The sequence below is a fragment of the Triturus cristatus genome, chromosome 4_2 (assembly GCF_964204655.1).
Source record: "Triturus cristatus chromosome 4_2, aTriCri1.1, whole genome shotgun sequence".
NCBI classification, from domain to species: Eukaryota; Metazoa; Chordata; class Amphibia; order Caudata; family Salamandridae; genus Triturus; species Triturus cristatus.
Window position 1 is genome coordinate 30,043,507 of NC_140586.1, and position 23,874 is coordinate 30,067,380.

At 47.5% G+C, this 23,874-nt stretch overlaps 1 protein-coding gene across 1 annotated transcript in view; it reads left to right on the forward strand.

The window, feature by feature from the left end:
- The window catches only part of CDK2 (cyclin dependent kinase 2), a 115,846-nt gene that overhangs the window by 82,579 nt on the left and 9,393 nt on the right, over window positions 1-23,874 (forward strand). The window contains exon 5 of the mRNA XM_085599876.1: window positions 10,622-10,825. Coding sequence (XP_085456002.1) covers window positions 10,622-10,825 — 204 coding nt within the window. The remainder of the gene's footprint in view (window positions 1-10,621; window positions 10,826-23,874) is intronic.

The following is a 23,874-nucleotide window of genomic DNA, read 5'->3' on the forward strand; positions in this document are numbered from 1 at the left end:
AGGAGACCGAACACGGCTAAACACAGCGAACTGCACGCAGGTATGAGCTGTCTCCCACCCCCGCTTGGAGAGTACTGACCTCCTGCATTTCTTTACTTGAGGCTGCAGCAGGGATGAGGACAGGCACAGTATACATTGCTGCAACCTTGACGACCCAGCTGCGGGGTCCCCCAGGGGATTGGTGGAGAGATCCTCCCCCGGGGATGGATTCATTGTGATTAACTGCTCGGAAGAGGCCCAGAGTGGTCCTGCCTCATTTTTTACTACATTTCTTGAAGCCTCCGTTTGAATTGGAGACTACATGACCCCCAAGGCTGAGCAATGGCAAGGTGACCCTTTTATAATACTGGCAGGTGGCTGCTTCTTGAAAAGGCGCATACTCTGGGACAGGCATGTCGCCAACATCTGGTAGCAGGTGATAGTGCGCACTGGATGAGGCGGAGAACTGGGGGTGAATATCTGGCTATAAGGAGCTGCCCCTTGACAATGTGCTCACCCTCCAGGAGTGACACATAACTAACGTGTGATCGGAGGTGACGGTGCATTGTGAGAGGAACAGATAGGGACTCTAGACTGAGCACCTAAGGATTACTTTTGGGACTGCCCGACTATTAGTGGGGTCCCCTGCACCCGGTGTACCAAGCTGCCCGGTAGTATTGGTTGCTTCTAAGGCCTTAATAAACCGGACTACTGCACTTGTGTCTTTAGTATCTACTGGAGCTTTCAGAGGGGGAACTCTTGCAAATCTAATGGGGAGCCTTTCCAGTGGAGATGGGCAAGACGAGGGCTCGGCCATCAGAGGCATCTCCTGAACAGGAGGTTATAATTCTAATAATCCACATTTGTAAAGCGCGAACAATCGCCCGTAAGGGTCTCTAGGCGCTGGGGGCCGTCTGGAAGATTAAGCAAGCTATTGCCCAGAGTCACATGGTGCTGGGCTAATCTGGCGCCGGGGATCGAACTGTGATCCCCAGGTTCCAGCGTCAGTCGCCCTGGCCGCGGCGCCACACCATACATGCATCAACAGGAGCCGTGGTCCTCAGGGGACCTAATGCAGCTACAACTAACTAAAATACTCAAAGCCATTGCGCACACCAAAGCCACCCTGCATCAAGTTATCACTGTCTGTGGGACTGGGCCGCTCTGAGCAGAGCATCATAAGCTTGCGGAACGAGTCAAGGTGGCGTAGTCTTCACTTGCTGACCTCCATCCTGCGCAAAGAACAATGTCTCCCCAGATCACGAAGCTTGCAGATAGGAGTATGCAGAGCGGAGTATGGGGAATGGCGCAATAGCTGCAACAATATTTGGGTGGCTGGACTGCTCGAGGGGGTGGAGAATACATATAGGATTTCCTACCTGGAGCTGTCTTCAAACAGTGGTGGCCCCGGAGGGTGTCTCTGCCTACTATACCCTGGAGCGGGCTCAAAGTGCCAGCCCGCCCACCGATGCCCAGATGTCCTCCATGCCCAGTAGTGGCAAGGCTGCTCCATTACAAAAATAGAGAGACACTGCTGCACAAAGCTAGGACTACAGGCTCCTTTAAAGTTAATAACAGTAAGGGCTCCCTATTCCCATATTACACGATGGAGGTGCAGAGGAGGAGAACCTCATTCTTCGTGGTCAAGAAGGCTCTGAGGGAAGAGGGCCCACAGTATTGGATGATGTTCCCGGCCCGACTTTGAATTCTGTTGGAGGGGAAAGATCAATTTTGTGACGACCTGGCGGCTGCCTGTGTGTGTCTTGAAGCGTACAAGGCCGGAATGCAGCCTACAGGTGATTAGGCTGCACCCACACAAATGGAACTAGTGAGAAAGAGGTCCCACAGATGGCCCCAGAGGAGCCCAGCTAAGAAGCCCAGTCAATCACAGACTGAGAGGGAAAGAGCCACTGCCCTCCAGGCAATTGCACCGTTTATGAAAGGTCCATAGAGTGTATCGGAGACTGGTTCTCCATCTGTGAAGGAGACTGGGGAATCTGAGTCCTAACGGGCAGACAGCACCCAGCTCCCAGATGTAACTCCAGGGACAGCGGATGATATAATTTGGAAAGACGTTGGTGGAGAAGAGACAACGCCCACCTGGTCACACGTTATCCTGATTTTAAACTGGGTGGATGGACAATTGTTGTGGACATGGGCTGACACGGCTTAAGTGAGAAGTCGCCCCTGGACTGTAGCCTGCCCTTTATTGGAAGGCTGACACTTTTACTAGTTTGGGTCTTCTAATAGGACACAATGGTTCACTCATGGTTTGAGCAGCTGGCTGTTGCCAGACAGCTCTCTGGAGGGGAAGTTAACGTTCAGGAATGTTTAATATTTTATGCTTAGATCTGTTTGTTTTCTGTGCATGGGTGGCCTTGCATTGCTTAGCTGGTAGGGTGGGGTGAGGGGAGGGGTATGTCAGCAGTGAACGTCCTATTATGGCCGAACACATTACACATTAAACTTTGGCATGGAACATCAGGGGAATGGGGTCTGCAACAAAGCGGTACAATGTCCATAGATCTTTACGAAGACTGGGAGTGCAGATATCTATGCTGCAGGAAACGCATCTTATTGGGAGCGAAGTGGAGAAACCGCGCAGGAGATGGAAGGGACAAATATTTGCGACCTCCTTTTCAGCGTACACCAGAGTAGTGTTGGTATGGGTGAGGGCAGGAGTCCCATTTGAGCCTCAGCGTACACTCATTGGTAAGGAAGGCCTGTATGTTCTGGTTACTGGGAGGCTGTTTGGGTGGGAGATTACCTACGGTAGTGTACACAACCCTAATCATGACCAAGTCCCCTTCCTACATAGGCGCTCCGTCCTATTGGCTGATTGAGCAGCAGTGGTTATACCTCTTGGGGGAGATTTTAATAGTGTCTGAAGTTTTAATGGATCGCTAGACACCCCCATTGCCGGGGGAGCTGGCTTATCTTAGCGCAGCAGGGTTTTGGGATCGGATGGAACACTAGGGACTGGAGGATATCTGGAGGACACAACATGCCACCACAAGGGATTATTCCTTTTATTCACCCATATATCAACTACACATGTGTAGATGCTTTTCTGTGCCCTCACGCCCTTGGAAATGCCATTCCTCACACTAAATATTTAGGACGTACAATATCAGATCATTGTCCTTTTGTTTCTTGAGTTTAGGCCATTGAGGAACTGCCCTATGATTCCCCCTTCTAGCGGCTTAATCCCCTGGGTTTGGAGGATGTCTGCTTTAGAGAAACCTTAAAGACAATTATATTTTGGATAATGCAAAGACAGCGTCCAGGGGATTGGTGGAATGGAAGGTGTTTTAAAACCTTGATACGCGGACACTGCCTAAGACACTCAATAAGTGTCCAGAGGGAGCTACACTTAGAACTGAAGGTGTCGTGTAGTTCCTATATCGGATCTGCGTGTTTAGACAACATAGACTGTGGGATTGGTGTCCAGACTAATTCCAGACATCCCCACTGAATATGTTCGCCTGTATATCAGCTAGCTCACAGTGCCACTAGAAACCCCTCTTACCAAGGAGAGAATAGTTCTTGGCAACTATTGAACATGACAACTCTGTCCCATCAGGGATCGTGGAAACAGTGCAATACTTTTCGCTAAGTCACTGGTGCTCACTTTGTCTCAGAGAGATGCACAGAATAAACTGTGTGGACTTTTTTAATAAGCATTTATTGAACCAGCGCCATTGTAGTGTCAAATAGATGTGCTGAAACAACCATTAGACAGAAACGGATATAAATGATTATAAGCACCAACAGAGTATAAGGATTGTAGATTTCTACCATAGTGCCAAAACAATGAATACAGGCAGGTATAAAAATGCATGACAATGAAATGCGTACTCCTACGATGCGACCCTAACTAGATGTACCTAGCATGTATGTAGGTGTGTAGCCAAGAATCCCTCTAGGATAAAGTCAACCCCATTACCGGAAGTTAGAGACCCTGGGACCCAGTCTTGGACACCCCGCAAGGGATGTCAGACAACTGCGAGTTGGAGTGTCTGTGTGCGGGAACCTCAGTGTCTCACGTCAGTGTGTCAGCATGGAAGTCCTTTTCTCTTCTTTCTACCCCAGCAATATATTGTGTTTATATACCCAAAGTGTTACCCTCAGGGGTTCTACCTTGCTGTGTCATGTCACTTAGAATGACGGCAGAAATGACCCCAATACATAGTTATTCTGCAGGAGATGGTAGTCCTGCGAAGCTTCCAAGAATACTCATGCATAATGAATGTCCTGTAAGCAGTACTGTAACTAGGTAAAAGGTCAGTCCCAAGAACCGTTATGTAGTGCAATGATAGGGGAGACTATAGGTTGTTAGGTGACTACCTGAGCCTGTGTTAGGGTACCTATATAAAACATAACAAAGGCACTGGAGGATAGATTGAAACAGCTGGGTAATGTGCTGGGAACAAAGGCCTACGATCTGGAGGGCCTGAAAGCAGTGCATGTGCTTTATAGTGATGCCCTGGAGCAGTTGCGGTGCCATGACTACAGAGGGTACCTTATGAAAGTACCGAACCGGAGGCTAGGTCTATTGTTGGTGTGGCTAATCCAGCCAGAATCCCTGGGGTCTCAGATTATGCAGGTGAGAGTTAGGGGCGGTGAAACTGTTTATGATCCTGAAGCAATTAATGCTCTGTTCTGTGATTAGTGCAAGGACTTGTTCCTACAGTGGGATCAGGGGCAGTGCAAAGTACAAGTGGTGTTTCTGGGTGAGTTGCAACTCCAGAAACTGGACCCCTCAGGCTAACTAGGTACTGGATGGACCGGTGACTGAGCAAATAGTCCGGGTTGCCATTAAAAGCATGGCTGCTGGGAAGACCCCAGCACAGATGGCCTCACGGCTGATTTTACCCTGCCTATCCCCAAATACTGGCTCCTAGATTAGTGATCCTATATGCAGAATCTCTGCGGCTTGGGTGGCATCTGGACTCTGTGCGACACAGTAGTGATGCCACTCCCCAAGACCACAGCCCCAGGGGCTAGCGTGACACACTTCTGCCCGCTCTCCATGTTTAACATGGATTTTAAACTTCTCAGTAAAATCATGGCTCTTCGGTTACTCCCACATATGTCCACTTTAATAAACCCTGACCAGAATGGGTTTATCCCATCTCTGAATACATCCCTTAACCTGCAGAGACTGTACTCCGTTTTATTTCACCCAGAGGTCCAAGTCCTCCTCCAGGCGTCTTTTCTGTCAATTGACCTGGAGAAGGCCTTTGACACTGTTTGGTAGGATTATTTGTTTGAAGCTATGTGGCAGATGGGATTTGGGGAGAATTGGCTGAGGTGGATGAAACTACTGTATGAGGCCCCACGTCGTAGGTTCGAACGGGTAGGATTGTGTCCCAGCAGTACGGAGTTTTCAAGGGTACCATAACGGGATGCCCCCTATTACTTCTCCTGCTCGCTGTAGCGATTGAGCCACTAGCTGTTCTGTTCAGGACTGGTGAAGAAGGAATAGAAATACCTCTAGGAGGGCGAGAATATATCTCCCTATGCACAGATGATCTTTTGATCTATCTGGCGGTTGCAGGCTTAAAAGTTAACAGGGGTAAGACCTATTTGTCCCCTGTGGGTTCTTCTCCACCATCCCCCCCCCCCCCTCGACCAGGAGCCGGATGCGAGCTGTCCAACGAAGGATGTCGAGTGCTGAGGGGTCGGTGTCCAGCAGGAGCACCAATAAGCCTTGGCAACCCACGCAGGTCAAGGCAGTGTACGATTTGGACCGGCAAGGCCCAGGAGACTCACCACACACAAGGGTTTCGGGGCGAGACTGAAGCACACCGTGGAGCCCAAGAAAAGCAATGTTGACCCTTAATTGGACTCACAGGTCGGAGGCACTGGATCTTGAGCGATTTCACCAAACAGTCCACGGAGCACTCAGTGCGAGGAGGTTGATGTTCTTGGTAGGCAATTGTGCGAGAGGTTGGGGCTACTCGTAGCCCAATGCACTTGTTCAGGAATTGCCAACAAGCACATGCTCTTGCAAATACAATTCCCAGGGGTTCAGGTATTGCAGCCCCCATGAGGGACACTGGCCTTAAATTTGGTAAGAGGGCAGCTCGGGCCTCGAGGGATGTAGAAACCCACCTCCTGTGTTGCTGGACCCTTCGGAGTCCGTAGGAGCTCGGGATCAGCATACCGGTCAGCAGTGTTAAGGTGCCAGCGAATGCAGGAGAGCGCCTCCTTCACTCCAAGGGAGATTATCTTCGGTTGTCCTTGATTCTCCACATGTCCTATACGGATCCTGCATGGTGCACGGGTACAGACGATGCTACAGACTAAGAGGGATAGTAAGTCTGGCCCAAGCGAAGTCCAGAGTGTCCAGACAGTCGAAATGCAGTGGTTTCTTGTTCAGAATCTTGTCCACGTCGAATCTAAGGACCTACAGCCAGGTAAGCCCTTGTGTACCCATGGGAGAGGGGTGGAAAGATTCAGGGGAGGGTCTGGACAGGGGAGAGGTTACTCCCATGTCCTTTGTCCAGTTTTGCGCCAGAGCGGGAGCCAGCAGCTCCCAGGACTGGTTTGAACTTGACTATGCACAGGGACACCAAATGTGTCCCTCATGCAGTCTTTCAGTCTCTGGCAAGCGCACCCACCCAGCCCTAATACTCTAAATCCTGTCTGGGATGTGATCAGACCTCCCTGTGACAGGATGCCTATTGTTCTGCCTCCCCCTGCTCGAACTTGGCTCAGCAGCAGGAGGGCAGAAATGTCTCTGGTCGGCAGCAACCATTTTATGCTGTCTGGGACTAGAAGGCTGCTACCGGGAACACCAAGGACCAGACAAAGGGTCGCTTCAGGAGGGGGAGGGGGTGGGGGTGTATGATTCCAACATGTTTGACACCAAACACGATAGTTTGTTTCAGCCATTTTAGAGTTGGTCATCACGCGGTCGCGTAATGCCCCTCTATGTTGTATATGGCTGCTTCACTGACAACCCGGGAGAATGGACTCTGTAGGCTGCAGTGGTGGTCTGCTCATGCAGTGGCACCCTCTCACTTGGAACCAAGCACCCTGCCTTCAGGCTTGTGAAGGCCCGCTATAGGCGTGACTTATAGGTTTTAAGTGCAGTGACCCTCTGATATAGTAAACCTATATCTCAAGTAAGGGGTGCATGCACCAACTTACACAGGCTGCAATGGCAGGCCTGTAGTTCCATTTTGCATGGCCTCTCATGGGTGACATAATACATGCTTCAGCCCATGGAAGGGGTGCCTATGCCCTGGGTATGTGTGTACCATATACTCTAGGGGCTGACCAGGGGTACCCCAGTATCCAATCCGGAGTGTACCCAAGTACATGGCATAACAGTTTAAGGAGAAAGCAGATAGACTGTGGTCCTGATTAGCAGGATCCCAGTCAGACTAGTCAAAAACAGTATTACATTTAGCAAAAAGTGGGGGTAACCAGAAGAAACAGATCCTCCTTTCCTACACTGGGGATATGTTTATCGCTCCCTTGAAGATCTACGTTAGGGTGACCTTGGGGGAGTGCTCTCTGATCTTAGATTTTGTTCCCTTCTGATGCTCCTTACGTTTCATGGCCCGGATCTCCCATGCTTCTGCGCTTATTATATTTTATTAGCCTCCCAGTCACAATGCTGGCTGGATAGTTTTGTCTACTAGATTCCTTATTGAGGGACATTATTTGGGATACGGGAAGATGGAGAGTGTTCTTGGCAACCTTACGACCCATGAGGGAGGCCGGCCTTGGGGTGCCAAACTTTGAATTATATAGCCTCCCAACTATAGTGAGTTGCACAGTGGTTGCAAGGGTTGAGGCTGGAGGACATATATTAGAGAGGGAGGCGAGTTTCTAATGGTCACTAGCCAAATTGCTTAACCCGGCGGTGGACAGCCCGCGTCATTCGCGCTGTTAGTCATGGCTCTACAATGTTGGAAACAAGGAGCAGCTAGGACGGCGGACACCTCCTTGTACTCTCCGATCCTGCCCCTAATTAGATTGCCCCATGGGTACCTGCTTTTCTATATTTACAGCTGAACAACTGACTGCCTGGACTGGGGCGGGACTAGATACAGTAGGAGATCTTTATCACCAGAATGCTCGCATCCCGTCTGGCCAATTCCCTTGATATGAGGCCCTGATACGAACATTTAAGAAACTGTGGAGGGGGGGGAGGTAGAGAGTAGCCTGAAACGCACCCAGTGTTGCATTCCTTGTTGACCTTGGGATCGGTTGGTCATTTGGTGAAATAGTTATATTGTTGTTTTTCAGAAGCAACTCGTAACCCTCTGACGAGATTGTGTGAGCGCTGGGAGACCACGCTGGAGAGTGAGTTCTTGGATCCAGAATGGAATAGGGTTCTAACTTACCCCAGAACAGTTTCTTGTAATACAAGGTTGAAGTATACGCAGTTTAATTACTTGCAAATGACCTAAGTGACATCACATAGGCTAAAGGTTGCCTATAGTGGTGAAGGCCCCAGTTGCCCCATGTCTCATTGTGAGGACATGGATTTTGTTCATATGACCTGGGCATGCCCTGGTTTGAGGCTGTTTTGGGACAAAGTGGTGGGTACAACGCTGGAGCGCACGCTTCGCCCCACTGTTGTGGGTCTGCCTACTGGGGCTCTTCCATTGCCCGCCTAAGCGAAAGGTCGGGAACAGATTCATAGATCTGGCTCTAGTCTCTGCCAGAAAGAGGATAGGCAATGCTTGGGAAGACCACCACTGGCCCAGTGTTACGGACCTGGAGACAGGATGTGACCTATCGGGCAGGTGCAGAGGAGTGAGCATTGACTAGGAAGGAGGCACAGAGCTTGCGAAAGCACACCTTTGCGGTGCACTGGAGGGAGTCCCTGGGAGCACCTGGAGCTGGAATACGACTCGGAAGGTAGTAACCGAGACAGGTCTCCGACAAGTGTCTGATGAGCATCTATAGCCCAGGGATCAGGTAAGAGAGCTGGCCCTGACAATAATAAGTGGCAAAGATAATATATGCTGGGGGGTGAGATTGGTGGGTTAGATTTGAGATGGGGGACATGGAAGGTGGGTACCCCTGGGGGCTTTTCAACATGTAGTAGTGCCCGGAGTGAATGTGGTTGTAGTCTGCTGGTTGGACTGTTTCCCCCAATCCCCGCTTAACCAGCATTACGCACACCCAGACCAGTTAGGTCGAGCCTAACAGCGTACATTAGCTGCTCTGCAAGGCATGGTGTAGTTTCTCCCGGTGCTTAGACCACGCCCACCACTTGTAATTGGCTCCTTGTAGTGCCCCTCGTAAAATCTTCCTTGTCTTTGGCGGCTTTGATGTCTTTGTCCTGCCTTTTGGCTGTTTGTTTCCACCCTGGCGACTGACCCAGTTACATGGATCGGGTCACTTTTCACATATTATGCACGTTTGGCGCACTACTTTGTTTTGCTTCAGTTTGCTCGCCGTCCCTATACCACTTACAATTGTTTGCTGCGTTTCATGCTTTTGTCTGCACCGCCGCCAGTGAGCATCTGTGGGATTAACGTGAGAAAGCCACTTTACATATAGCGCGAACTCGACACAAAGGTATCAGAACGCTTTGAATGAACATCAGTTGCGTCAGTCGCAAGCGCTACAGATCCCCCAAGAAGGGAGAAAGCAAAACCCCTCATGAAGCTCTGAGCAAAAGCATGGCTGTCAAAGGACAACAAGAACAGAAGCATTTTCAATATAATATACAGCACATTCATAATTGTTGCTTATGAACCGTATGCAATTTTCTACCATTGAGAAAGACAATAGTGGTGGCTTGTTGTAGGTGTAATGTTACTTATTGTGTTATATATGTGGGTGAATGGAATGAAGAAGCAAAATACCAGTGGGGCAGCACACTATACCAAATACAGATTTTTAGCTTAAGTATTTAAAGCCACACCCTTAATTAATTCAGCCACTCCCCTATGAGAGAAACCCCCCCTCAGTTTTTCATCCCACTTAAAGGTCCCAAAGGCGAGACCTATTGGCCATGCCAATGCTTGTTTTTTCTAGATCCTAAAAGCTAGCTTGCCACTCTGCATACGTTCGTTGATCTTATGTTTAAAAAGGCATTATAAGGGAGACCTCCCCGTTAAAGCTCCAACTCGAGATGGGTTGGACCATCTGACATTTATAGGTACATGCTGTTAGGAAAATGTATTGTAGCAGATAGAACTTTATCAATGTGCAGTAACCTAGAAAATGTAATATTACTGTTTGATATGTAGGTTATCTTTAGCCAGGTACAGTTGATGATGTGACTGTAGACGGTGGGATGGCACCGGGTACACTACTGGTGTAATGCTCCACAACAAAATGGATACATGAAAACTAGTGAAGATTGTAACTGCTCACATGTGGTTATGATGCCAATAAAAATGTTTTTTTTTAAAGTGTGAAATATTTAGGATAGGGGGCACTTCCTAATTTAAACATTGGTTATCCTTCCCCACATATCCCCCAGAATCTGGTAAAGCACTTATATTGTTGTTTCATGGTCTCTGTTGCAATTGTTAGTGAAATGTGGAGTATGTTGAGCACAGCAGCTCTACAGGATCACTTTGCAAACAGCTGAGTAGGAGGGACTGATGCATTTTCACGGTGGATTGATTGTAAGCAGCAAGCCGTTTCCTTTCATTTTCAGATCACTCGTAGAGCTTTGTTCCCTGGTGATTCGGAGATAGATCAGCTCTTCCGGATTTTCCGCACACTGGGCACCCCAGATGAGGTGGTGTGGCCAGGGGTAACCTCCATGCCTGATTACAAGTCCTCTTTCCCTAAATGGGTGCGACAAGAGTTCAGCAAAGTAGTACCACCATTGGATGATGACGGCAGGGATCTCTTAGCGGTAAGTACTTCTGAACTTGTGATCAAAGGGACATCTGTGCTTGGTTTTTTCCTGTGTACTCCTTGCCTATTTGTTGACATTAGGCAATTTCACTTCACATGCTCCACTCTTGTACTTGCTGTATGGATTGCTGCTCTGGATAAAACTAGCAGTGCGTTTGATCTTTGATCTCACTTCAGAGTATAATGGGTTGTTTTAGTGAGCGGCTCGCATAATTGCACTCCACTTGCCTTTTGGTACCAGGATTATAATCCCCTCCTCCCGCCCCAACATGGCAAATGCAACGAATAGTAAACTTACCAGCACAAGGGATGTGTACAGATGACTAATGTTAATGGGGAACACAAAGGACCTAAAAGAACACCGAAATCTTATCTTGCCCCACGTCTATGGCCTATACTGTAACTGATACGTTTCTGAAGATGAATGAGCAGAGATCTGGGTGTTTAATTGGCCTGCATTGAACACTAACTTGATGCTGGCGTTGGATGTGACATTAATCTTCTTTTTTGGGAGGGGGGGGGCGGATATATTTATTTATATATAGATCATACACACACATGACAAACATGTCATAACATAACCGCAAATCACCACAGCCACCCCAGGTATCTGGATGCACACCAGTTAATGAATCCATGGTAACCCTGTCCTATACCCACTGTACTTTCTCCTACTCCTCCCATGTTTCAGTTTCTAGCGAGTGAACCAAAAGCTCCCCACCTCAGCTCTCTCAAGCCACAATGGATTCAGCAGTCCCTATTATTCCTGCCCTTCTAGGTGGTTCCCCACTCCTCCCCATCCCAGCCACCCCAAATCTTTTCAGATTACCTCTGGCACCCTCTGCCTTTCTACATCTTTTTACATGAGTGTGCAGAGTTCCATGCCAGTCTTCCAATACTGATGTGGTGGGGGACTCCTTGATCCCCATTGCTGAGCGATACCCTGTTTAGCTACCATGCAGCCAAATTTCAACAAAAGTTTCTATTAACAGTCCCCAAATGCTCAGCAGGGATAGTCTAGGGTGGAGTTCTAGGGGTATCTCCATCGCACCCTCAAGGGAGCCCCTTTCCTCCTCCCAAACATCTTGTATGCGAGGGCAGCTCCTTATCGTGTGAAAAGTGCCCACTAACCCACCGCCTCCAAAGCCTATTCGCATCCTTCACTCTACCGATCTTGGATAGCAGTATTCGAGTGTAGTAAACCTGGTGGACTATTTTGAGTTAGATCAGAAACATCAAGGTCTGCACCATCTTCTCATCTAGGTCCCCCAGTTCCTGAGTCCATTTATCCAACAAACATTGACAAAGGGGCTTGCGTATTTCTCATTATGGTGCCATATGTTAGGGAAATCAATTTATTGTCCTATCTAACAGTCTCACCTCCAAAAGAGGGGGAGGGGGTCCTGCGTCTCCTCCGCCAAGGACACGCAGTCCCTGGGGCATGTTTCAGTTGACCGCATCTCAGCCACTTTGTTTCATGCATATGATATTCTGTCTGTAAGTGGTTAAAGAGAACCACTTTGTATGCAACCCACACATCGGTGAGAGTTGAGATGCTGACATTATCCTAACCTCGCAAACCCTTCAGTGCCGTTAACTGGGTGCAGTCTGGAACCTCCCACAACTGTGTTAGAAGGCAGCCTGGCGTCCACCCCAGCTCTCTGGTCAATGTCCTCCAGATACCCACCACAGTTCTCATGGCCATGCATGGCTCCAGGGGACAGTTTCCCCCCCACCCCTAGATTGCATGTATATATCTCCTATCACCTATTTCCAACCGGTCTTGTTCGTATGCTGGGTCTTCCCAATCTGTGTAAGCCCAGAGATTAACCACACTCGCCTGTGCTGCTTCATAGTATTTCCTAATGTTGAGTAAGACGATGCCTCTATCCTGTTTGGATCTCTGAAGGATCTTGAAAGCAATGCCAGGTTGTCCTTCCGCCCACAAAAGCGCTCGCATCGGTCTGTCCACCATGGTAAAAAATGAGCCTAGGATCTTAAACGGACTGTTCTGGAGGATCTTTAAGAACTAGGGATGTGTCGCCATTTTAAACATCGCTGCCTTCCCGAGCAGCGAGAGCTGTAGCAACTGCCAGTGGTTTACATCTTGTTCCAGCCATTTCAAGAGAGGTCCCAATTTCGCCTCGAAGTACGAGAACAGATCTTCAGTGATCCACATCCCCAGATATTTTAACTTACCATTTTCCAACCCTCCGTGGTAAGACAGGCGGCTTCCCCCCTCTTCCCCCCCCCCCCCCCCCCCCCAACCCATTCTCCTACCAGAAACACTGAGGATTTGTCCTTGCGTAGGCATATAGTAATGTGTTTCTCCCGTCAATCCCCCGAACCTTCGCGTCTATCTGCCCCCATTCTGCCAAACCCTGTATCGCAAGTGCACATAACATCGGTGAGAGTGGTCCCCTGTCTGAAATCAATCAGTTTGGCCCTACGGATTGCATGGTGATACTTTTTTCCTACTGTTCTCTTATTGAGTTTTATTCTCCTTGTCATATTGGTGTTTCCATTTTCTACTGTTTTTTCCATTTTCCTCCTTCAGCGAGATATTGGCGCCAGATCTCTCATACAGTGCTTAGCCATTCTTAATAATCGGATATCCACTCACTGAGATTAGAAATTGAAGAAGGAAAGCCAAGTATATAAATTTCCACCGCACTCAAAGGTTTATTTATTTATAACCCTCAACCACTCAAATAGTGGCATGCTTCCTCATCAGGTTCATCCTGACTCTGAAGGTCAGGGTGGGCTCAACCATATTCCAGGGAGCACATTAGGGAACAAATAGTTTTACTGCTTAGGGTTTTTTTTTTATATTAAGGTAAAAAAAAATCCTTAACTCACCCAGGTATTCCTTTATTAGTGGGGTGAGCAGGGCTATTAAAAGTTAATAGGTAGGGGGCAATTGTGGTCCTATGACCCTAAACACCATGTTTCAACATGTTTCTGCTCTACTCTATTGACCTATGTGGGTCCGGGGCATTCGTCAGGGCGATAACGGAGAAACGATCCCCCAGTAGCGTCACCTTGTAATTTTACAAAGGTGAGCGTGTGATGTCGAAGAGTAGCTCCGACGTGCAACAATACAACAACACATAGTTAAAACGTTGTACTTCCTGTTGTCCTACTGTTGGTGAGTACGTAAAAGGGGAGAACCCTTTGTAATCCCTGCACCAGTTTGGTCTTCTCATGAGGATTTTATAAATGTACGTGTGATTGTGAGGTCCGTTGCTGTGAACGCAAGCTTTCAGCTCAATCTTGGGTCCACAAATCAAAATAAGTAAAATAGTGATAAACATTCCTGCTGACCTTTGTCTAGCTACTTTAAGTTTGAACTATTGGGAAAAGGAAGGCTGAAGCAAACCAGGTGACCCCCACAAAGACCGCACCGAAGGCGATATGGGTTTATGGTCATCATTATTGAACTACCTCACAGGGGCAATGGTGGCTATCGAAAAACAGATATCCTCTGTTGACTAGACTTTAAATGCAGAAAACGGGAAAAAGCCAGAGATTGGAGACAAACCCAAGTGAAGGACCCCCAACACTCACAGTGACTGAAGGCCGATTGGCCACATACGTTTGTGTGCAGAACGTTTCCGATCATATGTGGGTTAGTGATCAGGATAGTGATGCCCAACCCTTGCCAAAGCACCCAAGAAACCCGGGAGTAGACAATAGGGTAGTACAAGATGGTCATATAGGCCCAAGATTTGTGAGTAAAAAGCCTCAGAAAAAGGCAACGAAGCGTAGAAAATCACCATTATCATTACAAGCAGGATACAATGTGAAATGACCAACTCCCACGGAGCCTTATTATTCAAAAGACTACCTAAGAAAGCTATACGGGCAGATAGAAGGGTTAGAGAGTATTTTTAAAGAAGTCCTAGCCACAATGGCAGAAAGATTACAAAGCATTCAGGCACCATTAGAAAAATGTATAGGAAATGCTGCCCTCAGAGAGAACAACACAAGCAAACGTGTGAACTCCCCAAGAATTAGGACCAATAGAGCATCTCCTGTCCCAGCACCGGAACTGTTAAATACACAAACTACACTTGAAGGGAAACAAGTAGAGCCAAACCTGGCGAACCAGGGGAATCAGTCAGAAACGCGGCGGGATGAAATCCCTCCCTGGTCTAGCAAGGTACCCTCATAACAACGGTGGGAGTGATATATACATATATACAGCACATCCTGGGGGAGGGATTTAAACGTCATACTGTCACTACCAAGCCAACTTAACCGTGATCCCATACACACTCCAAGGATTGGCCCACAAATCACTCCTCAGTCTCTAGATCTCCCACCAGAGGCCACCCCCTACACGATAGTTCTGGCAAATGTCCCTCAGCTCCCTGTACACACACAGGCATCCTGGTCTGTCCTGAGGAAGAAATCATTACATTGGCTGAGTATTGGAACAGGATTAACCGAGGCCCTTTTCTCAGAATTCCAAATGGCCAGAAGAATAGACTGGATAGGCAAAACTCGCAAAGCCCTGGTAGGGGACTATGTGGTTTTGAAATTCAGATCCCCGTCCCCCCCTATCTGGTGCAGACCATTCTTGATGAAGCAGGGAGCTGTGTTATTATGCCTCAAGAAGTAAATATCGTTCCATTAGGATACTGCTATCAACCACCAAGGGCACGGAGTAGTATAAACAGGAGTAGGAACTACCCAGCTGAAACTCATTATAGGTATAGTGTCCCAGTAAGTAATTGCTTTGATAGCTTCAACACCTTAGAAGATATTGACTAAACAATGACGTAGAACACCTTAAAAATAAGATGGACCCAGATAGAAAAATGCTTACTAGATCAAGCAGCCACAGGTATATTATGAATTACACTGCCCCCACCAACACACCACAGATAGCACCTAAGGTGGTTAATTCACTGAGCCAGCCTAATTCGGGCAATAATTTGTTATAGATCAGTCAACCAGCTGGAGATACTCAACTTATTTTAGGCATAAGTTAGACTCGGACACCATCTACTGTCCCTACTGTAACCACTGCAGATGCCACCCCCAAAAAGATTACAGGTAGCAATCATAGCAACCTAATAATTATTATGGTATAGTGGAATGTTTCAGGCATCCGATCTAAGCTGACCAACCCGCTGTGGGGTGATTTAATATCAAAGTTTTCTATCGTGTGATTCCAAGAAACTTGGGTAAAGGATGCAGTAAACATCAACGGTTACCTAACTTATCACACTGCGGCTGTTGTAGGGAGTCCTGGGAGGGCAAAGGGGGTGGGGGGTTCTCTACCTACATATCCAACATGGTCAATGTAAGCAAAGTAGAGTTCAAATTAGTCTAAATATTTTATCAAATGATTGTACTGTATATTTATAATAATTACTGTATTGCCTTGACACATTTTTATAATAACACCCTCCCTGACCAGATCGGGTTGATATTGGAAAAAACTAGGTAATGGCCTGTAATCCATCCATAGCGATAGTGAAAGACACTCATTATTTTGGTGGGGGGGGGGGGGGGGGGGGGACACTTCAACTCCGCCTAATGCCCATACAACGGGAGCAAAGTATGCGGTTTCACGAATGAAGATGGGAATAGTGACATGCACTTCCCGCATTCACACTATGGGGAATCCTTAAACGAAGTAATGTTCGACCATGACTTAGGTTTTGCAAAGAAGATGTGCATTACATCACCTCCCTTTAAATGCACCTTTAATGGTAGAGGATGTTCCACAACAATAGATTACATTTTGATATCAAATAGATACTCACATAGAGTTAAGTCAGTCACTACCCATGACATTATTTTGAGTGATCACTTACCACAGAGCGTCTCACGTACACAGCAAAAACGACGTACAAACAATGGGGCCAAACCTTTGTACATTCCTCAAGACTTATTAATACATCGAGCGAACGGTTATTCCCTTCGATGGTGAACCCTCCAGAAATCACAACGAAAGTTATAAGTAAGGGCAAATATGCCATTTCGGCTTGTCTGGACGAAAATACTACCCACAAAATTAGTTCTGACCTCATTCCAGCAGTTCACAGGAGCCTTAATAGAGGCCCTATTTGTAGAAAATAGAAAATCAAATGGGAATACAAAAGGGTGGTTCGACATAGTGTACGTAGGCCTACGTCAAATTAAAATATGAAACACACAAAAACCCTAGAAACCCACATGACATAAGACAGGCAAGGAGGACCTACAAAAATTTACCCCGTCGGGGTAACAAATGCAAAAACAACAGTTGATGGACAGAATGCAGAACAATGTCATCATACATTCACCCCAATACAGAGGGCTGGGGTGGATGTTGGCCCAGATCTCTGTACTGGGGTGAATGTATGACATTGTTCTGCATTCTGTTTAGGTCGAGGGACTGTCTGGTCTGCCGAAGGCAGAACCGGAAGTCCGGAGATCTTATGATGCTTAGAGTGGCTATTTAGCCCGCCTCTCTTTTTGGCTCTCCTCCATTGGCTGGCTTCCTAAACGGCGGCCAGCCATTGGAGGAGAGAGCCGTCCCTCCAAATAGGCTCCGTCTTTTTCAGATTCGGGGGCGTGTTCCGTGCTCTTCTTTCCACTTTTTAGCCATGCCCTTTTTAGGTCTCGGCTCGAAGGCTGCGCTTGCGCAGTCTCGCTCCGAGATCTAATGTTTTGGAGAAGAGGGGCTTGAACCCGCCCCTCTTCTCCATTGGCTGGCCTCTTAAATGCTGGCCAGCCATTGGAGAAGAGTCTTTGTCTCGCAAAACAAGCCCTGTCCTTTTCGGATTCGGGGGCGTGTTTTTTTCGCTACTTTTCGCTGGGCGTGTTTTTCTCTCCTCCAGCCAATGGCAAGGGGAGAGAAGAAAAACACGCCCCCGAATCCGAAACCGCCGCTGCGTTTCTCCGAGGCATTTCTGCTTCGCCTCGGAGAAAGGCGTGGTGTTCATGGCTCTCGCTGCCCTATCCTCGCAACCTGGAGCTTGTGGTGAGGTGTGCTCTGATGTTTACGTTTCCAACTCGGGTCACAAACCATAACACGTTTAAATCCTGGTTTCTCCACTTGACACCAACCGTGTGATCTTGCGCAAACCACTTTAACTCCCGGTGCAAATTTCTGGATTCCCCGGGAACGGTCTAAGCTCCAATATTAAGCCTTATCTTGGAAGACTGCATCCTCCTGCACTGGAGCCGCACTGTTGGTGTCCCCCGTACCCCAGGATGTCCTCGGTGCTGGCAGAGCTGCAGTAAGGAGGTCCAAGGGTCCGTCCCTGCCGCGCCGCTCCTTATGTGCCCTTGGCTCCTCTGTGCACTGCACCCTCAGCTGCAGCGGGTGGAGAACGAAGGATCCGCTGAAGAGTGGGCGTGGTGCCCTGGCACCCCCGGGTCCGCACGGGTCCAGCTGGGAGTGCGAGGTGAGAGTGTGGGGTGCCACAGGTGCACTCTTCTTCCCCTGCAGTTAGCCTTGCGGAGCTCTCAGCTATGGCACAGTACCGGTGCTTGACACGGATCCTCCCCCTACCTTTAAGTACAGTGCATCTGCCCTATCCAATTACAGCACCATTTCCACCCCCCACGGCCCCTCCCGGCCCCTTGTGCGCTCTATTGTTTGCTAACCAGCTTCTGGTGCAATTTAAGAGCCGCCAGATTCTGCCAGGCCGGGAGGATGTGCCTTATTCATGAGGTGCTGCGGTGGCGAACCTTCAAGTCTTGGCACCTCCCACAGTGCCCTCGTGTGATGGGCAAGGCGCTATAGGTCACCCCTCTAAAGGCAGCTCAGTGTGTTGGGACCCTACTGCAAAGAGTACCGTTAAACCCAGGCTGTCATGATTGGGCAGATATAGGCCGCAATCCTTACGAGGTCGATATATTTACAGCCATATGTGAAACTCAACCTGTTATCCTTCGGAGATCTATATAATCAGGGCCACTTCAATTATGCGTTTCTGCAGCCGCAGCATTTTCCACATAATTATAGATTTGCCCCATTTGCCACTTGATCCATCCACTGCTGTATCTGCAGATTTTAACCAAACCATGCGTCTTGCTGAATCGCATCATACGTTACTAAATATGTGGCGACCCCTGTTTCCGCACAATAGAATGCCACCCGCAAAGGTTGACTGGTTATCCATCCTTCAGTTGTTTATGACCGTATTTGGTTGTTAAACTGGTACCAAGGAGGTCAAATCTTTGGCCAGAAAGTGTTAGCAAGTATAAAAAAACACAAAATAATGAAGCAATACTATAAAAAAGTGCCTCATTATACTGCATAGTTGCCTTTTTTGCCTCCTAGTTTGGTCCTCCCTTTCTGCGTCATTCGAGTCGCCTAGGAGATCATAAATATCATAATTCAAATTAGGCATGTCATCTTTCCGAGGTCGATAAAAATAGTCCTGCAGGTGACACAGCCTTTAATCCTTCTGAGGCTGCTAATGTGAAGGACATTCTACTCACTCCCTCCACTGTTCAACAGCAATCTAGATGATACCATGAAAGGGGCAGAGGAGGGGGGAAATAAATGCTCTATAATTGTATTATCTTAGCTTTTATTTGTCTCGAGGATTGTATTCACAATGTCAGCATACACTATACATTGGTTATTTTCTCTCCGGCAGATCTAGCATCTTTGAGCTTACCCCTTTACTGCACCTCCTTTCAGCACTGAAGTTGGCAAACATAGTGATTGTGGTGTGGCTGTGGTGGGAAGGGAACGTTTGGGAGTACTTGTGAGGGGGGAGATTAAAGTTAACCTCTGACTGTTCGGGCCAACGCGTTCTGCTTACATGATGAGTGTGAGCTCAGATGCATGATGGGTCGTGTAGTTTCCTTGGTCCTTGCGAGGGTAGTTAATCCTACCCAGATTGTATTTTTGTTACAGGTTCGGATTTATAATTCTCCTGTAAGAATGAGTTAAAAGTAGGGCTACAAGTCTTAGAAGGCACAGCGAAAAACATGAACTCTGCGAGCTGCTCACGCATGGATCAGGTCACACGAGAACTTAAACAAATTCGCCTTCAAAGTCTCCTAAGTGGTCGAGGTCAAGAGGCAGGTCAGTGGGTACTATAATTCAAACAGAGGACGTAGACTTAGGGCTAGAGCAGCCGACTTTGGAGCTGACGCACAGGGTTCGAGTGTCGGCCTTGATTCAGCATCCTGTGATATCTTAATCCTCCCGTGTTTATAAAAAATGAATGCGTCTTGTGTAAGGTAACTGGTGGTCATTTAAAGCGCTCCAATGCCTTCTGCTAGAGGTTGTGCTATATCAACCTGCAAAAAAATAAACAATGGATTTAGGAAGAGAAGGGGGCCGCAGAGGTGGGTGTTCATAGCTCTTTGACTTCACAGCCTGTAAGCGCTTTGTGAATATACACATCGTTAGTTTAAACAAGCGCGCGCCTCGCGCTACAAGTGGGAGGGGTGGGGGGGGAGTGCAAGAGCACACAAAGCGTTTCCCTTGCAGGAGCATTTGAGAGTGATTAAGCTATTGACATTGTAAATAACAATGCCGTTTCTTTAAATCTTTTAAAAACAACAACATAAACAAAAATAATGTCATGAGCAATGCCAATAGCTCTACCTTTAACAATGCAGAGACCATTGCATTGTAAATGCTTGTTTTGCATTTGTCACCCCGAGTGGGAAGGGTATGCCGAGACGCGGGTTCCGTGCTCTCCATGCCACTGGAATCAAGCTATCCTGGCTGAAGAGGGGTGAAACCCCGAAACCGGTCCTAGGATGCTTGTTTCCAGCCCAGGGAGGACCTGGCTTGGCAGTTCGGGCTGGACTGTACCCATGAGGCACAGGGTCAAGACTGATTTGCATATGGCTGGGTTCAAACTGGCACGGCATGGTGAGCAAAAAAACGATGGATGTAGGCCCAGATCTCTGTACTGGGGTGAATGTATGACATTGTTCTGCATTCTGTCCATCAACTGTTTTTGGGTTTTAGATCATGTCGTCTCGCCTTTGTAGTATTAGTTTTTAGAAAATGAATATCTCTCAATGTTTTTAAAATTTGTAGTAAAATGCAGGAACTCTATTTTAATGTGACTAATTGTCCAAATTATACAAATATGTAAAGGGGCTCCAACTAAGTGCCCTTTAACGTCAGAACGCTGCATGATACAATGTATGATGTTTATTTTATTCATGTTTTTACTGTTTTATCCTATGCAATACCTGTGTGATTCCATGTGCTTTTATGATTTTCTAAACCAAAATCAAATACAGCTATGTTTGATTGATATAAAGAACCAGCATCAGGAGTCAACTTGATGTTAAACTAATATTGGTTTATCTCAGATGTGATTACGTTGCTGTAGGAGAGTAGGATCTGCACTTATGTTGCCCCCACTTTTTTTCTGATGTATACAATGGTTTCTGGCTATAGTCAGGCTGGGTCCCTGCTAATCAGGACCCCAGTCTCTCTGTTCTCTCTAAACGACTTGGTGTGCATATATTAGATGCACTAGTGATTGGATACTGTGGTACCTTATGAGCCCCTAGTATATGGTACCTTGGGTACCTAGGGCATAGGCACTTCACAGGCCTACCAGGGGCTGAAGCATGTATTATGCCACCCCTGGGAAGCAGACTCAATCTGACACCACAGGCCTGCTACTGCAGCCTGTGTGAGGCAGTGTTAGCACTCCTAACTGAGATATAGGTTTCTATATCTCACCATACACATACACACACACACACAAACCTGTCAGCCACCCCTATGGTAGGCCCTAACAATCCTGAGGGCAGGGTGATTGGTTTAAAATGTGAGGGGGTCCCTCTGTGTGAGCAGGGACCCTCTGCAGCTACCAGAGTCTATTCTCTATGGCTATGCTTGGCTTGTGGATGCGGTTAAACCATATACTCTTAAGTGCATTAAAATGCTAACTTTGGAATGACTGCATCAAAACATGTCGTGTTAGGTGTCAAACAACTTGGAATCATACCCCCACATCAGTCCATGATGTGGGAGCATGATCCCACCCTTCTAGAGGGGACGACATGTAAAGCGATAGAAATCCTATAGAGCCCCGGCATCACAAAATGGATGCCACCAGCACAGACACTGGGCTGCCCTGCTGCTGCTGACTGAAACTCGCAGTGGAGGAATGTGAGAAAGTGGCTCTGTATCTACTGTTCCTTAATAGGTACAGGGTGTACAGAGTCCACAGTCCCCAAGGGTTTGACAGAGGCTAAAGTTAGATATAACCTTACTCTCTAAAGTGGTAGCTTGGTTGAGCAGTAAGGCAGTATCAGAGGACAGTGTAAAGCATTTGTTGTGCACAGTCAGCAAATGGTCTCACACACTCAATAACTGATTTCTAGGCCAATGGTTTATATATTAAAAATATATGCTTGTTTTATTTTAGAACCAACACTTGGCATTAAAATATACTTTCTCAGAATGAGATGTTTATATAAATACTTTTGCAATATGAAATTGACTTTTGTAAACAGTTACAAGTGGTTGCAATAGGCAACACTATTTTAAACACAGCAATGCATTGAGCTCAATGTAAATTTCAAGTTATTTGCAACAGATTACTTTTAGGATTACTTTTGGAATTCCAGGACTGGATCCTAGATTCAGTCCTGGGTCAGTACTTAGAATCAAGTGATGAAAGTCGACTTAATTACTGTGATGATTTTTAAACAATATTTAGCTATTTTAAAAGTTGACACTTGGAAAATATTTCAAAGAAAACGGTCAATGATTCCCTATGGAAGAAAATTTCAAGTTGCAGGTACAGTATGTTCTCGTTACTTTTGTAATCCAGTACTGGGTACCTAGACTCAGTACTGGGACCTTTACCCAAAACAGGTAAGTAATTACGTTTTCAGATATTATACGATTTTTAAAGAATATTTCAAGATTGCAGAAATTGACACTTGGAAGAAATTTCACAGAAAAACAGTCAATGATTTCCTATGGGAGAAAATTGGGTTACTGGTAAGTACAGTTGTAAGTATTTTTCAGAGTCAGTGCTGGGCACCAAGATCCAGCACTGGGAGCTCACCTAAGAGCAGGTGAGTATTTTCGTTTTCGTTACTCGGCTGATTTTTGGTGAATATTTTAAGATTTGAAAAGTCCACACTTGGAAGAAATTTCAGGAAAAAGCCAGTCAATGTTACCCTATGAAGAAAATAGAGTTATCGGTTTAAAGGTAAGTACTCGACTGGCAAAGTTGAGGTCCTGGGCATAGACTCGGGGGTCCCCCAGGGTCAGGTAGGTACAGTTGGTTCACCCTCAGCGACTCTAGGGCAGTCGGGTGCAGAGAGAGTTAGGCCCAATGTTATCCTATGAGGGATAGGGGGGGCCTTGGTTGGTGGCTGCTGACTAGCAAGCAACGTGGCTGTGGGAGCTGGGCTCCTGGTCACTTACTCAGGGCAAGTGGGGAAGTAGGTAGGTATAGAGGTTGCACTGCCAGGGCCACTCTGGCGGCTGGGTGCAGGGTGCTTTTGAGCCTTCGGGCGCTCAATTGATTTCAATGGGAAATCTCCGGTTTAGAAAGACTGCAAGCTTGGGGACGAGGATTCTTCAGGTGCCACCACCACTTCGAGAGGTAAGTTGGGTAGTTGGATGATAGGTAGGTACCCCGCGATTGGGCACAGGGGGCCGCGAGGCGCCGCGTGCAGGGGTGCCTTTTGGTATCGGGAAATCTTACCCTCTGTTGATCGCGGTAGGGGGGGGCACCTTGTTCTGAGGCTGCAGGCTTCTTCAGGAGTGTTGAGGGAGGTCCTTGGGTGCCGGACTCGGGATCACAGTCGCCGTGGGGTCGTCCTCGTGGTCTTTGTTCACTCCGGCACTGGCCAGGCTTGGCTGGTGCAGTGTGCGCTGGGTTCGCGGTTCCGGGCTGCTGCCAGGGATTAGAGGTAGGTTTTGAGTAGAGCCTCTACTCATGGGAGTCCCAGGGGCTTAGAGCTAAAAGGTAGCCAGGTCCTCCGGGATTTGTGAGGTTGCTGGCCACGAGATGCCGGGTTGGAGCAGGAGCAGGTTCTAGGGTCGACAGGCCGGTAGGGCTGGGGCCAAAGCAGTTGAATAACATTGAG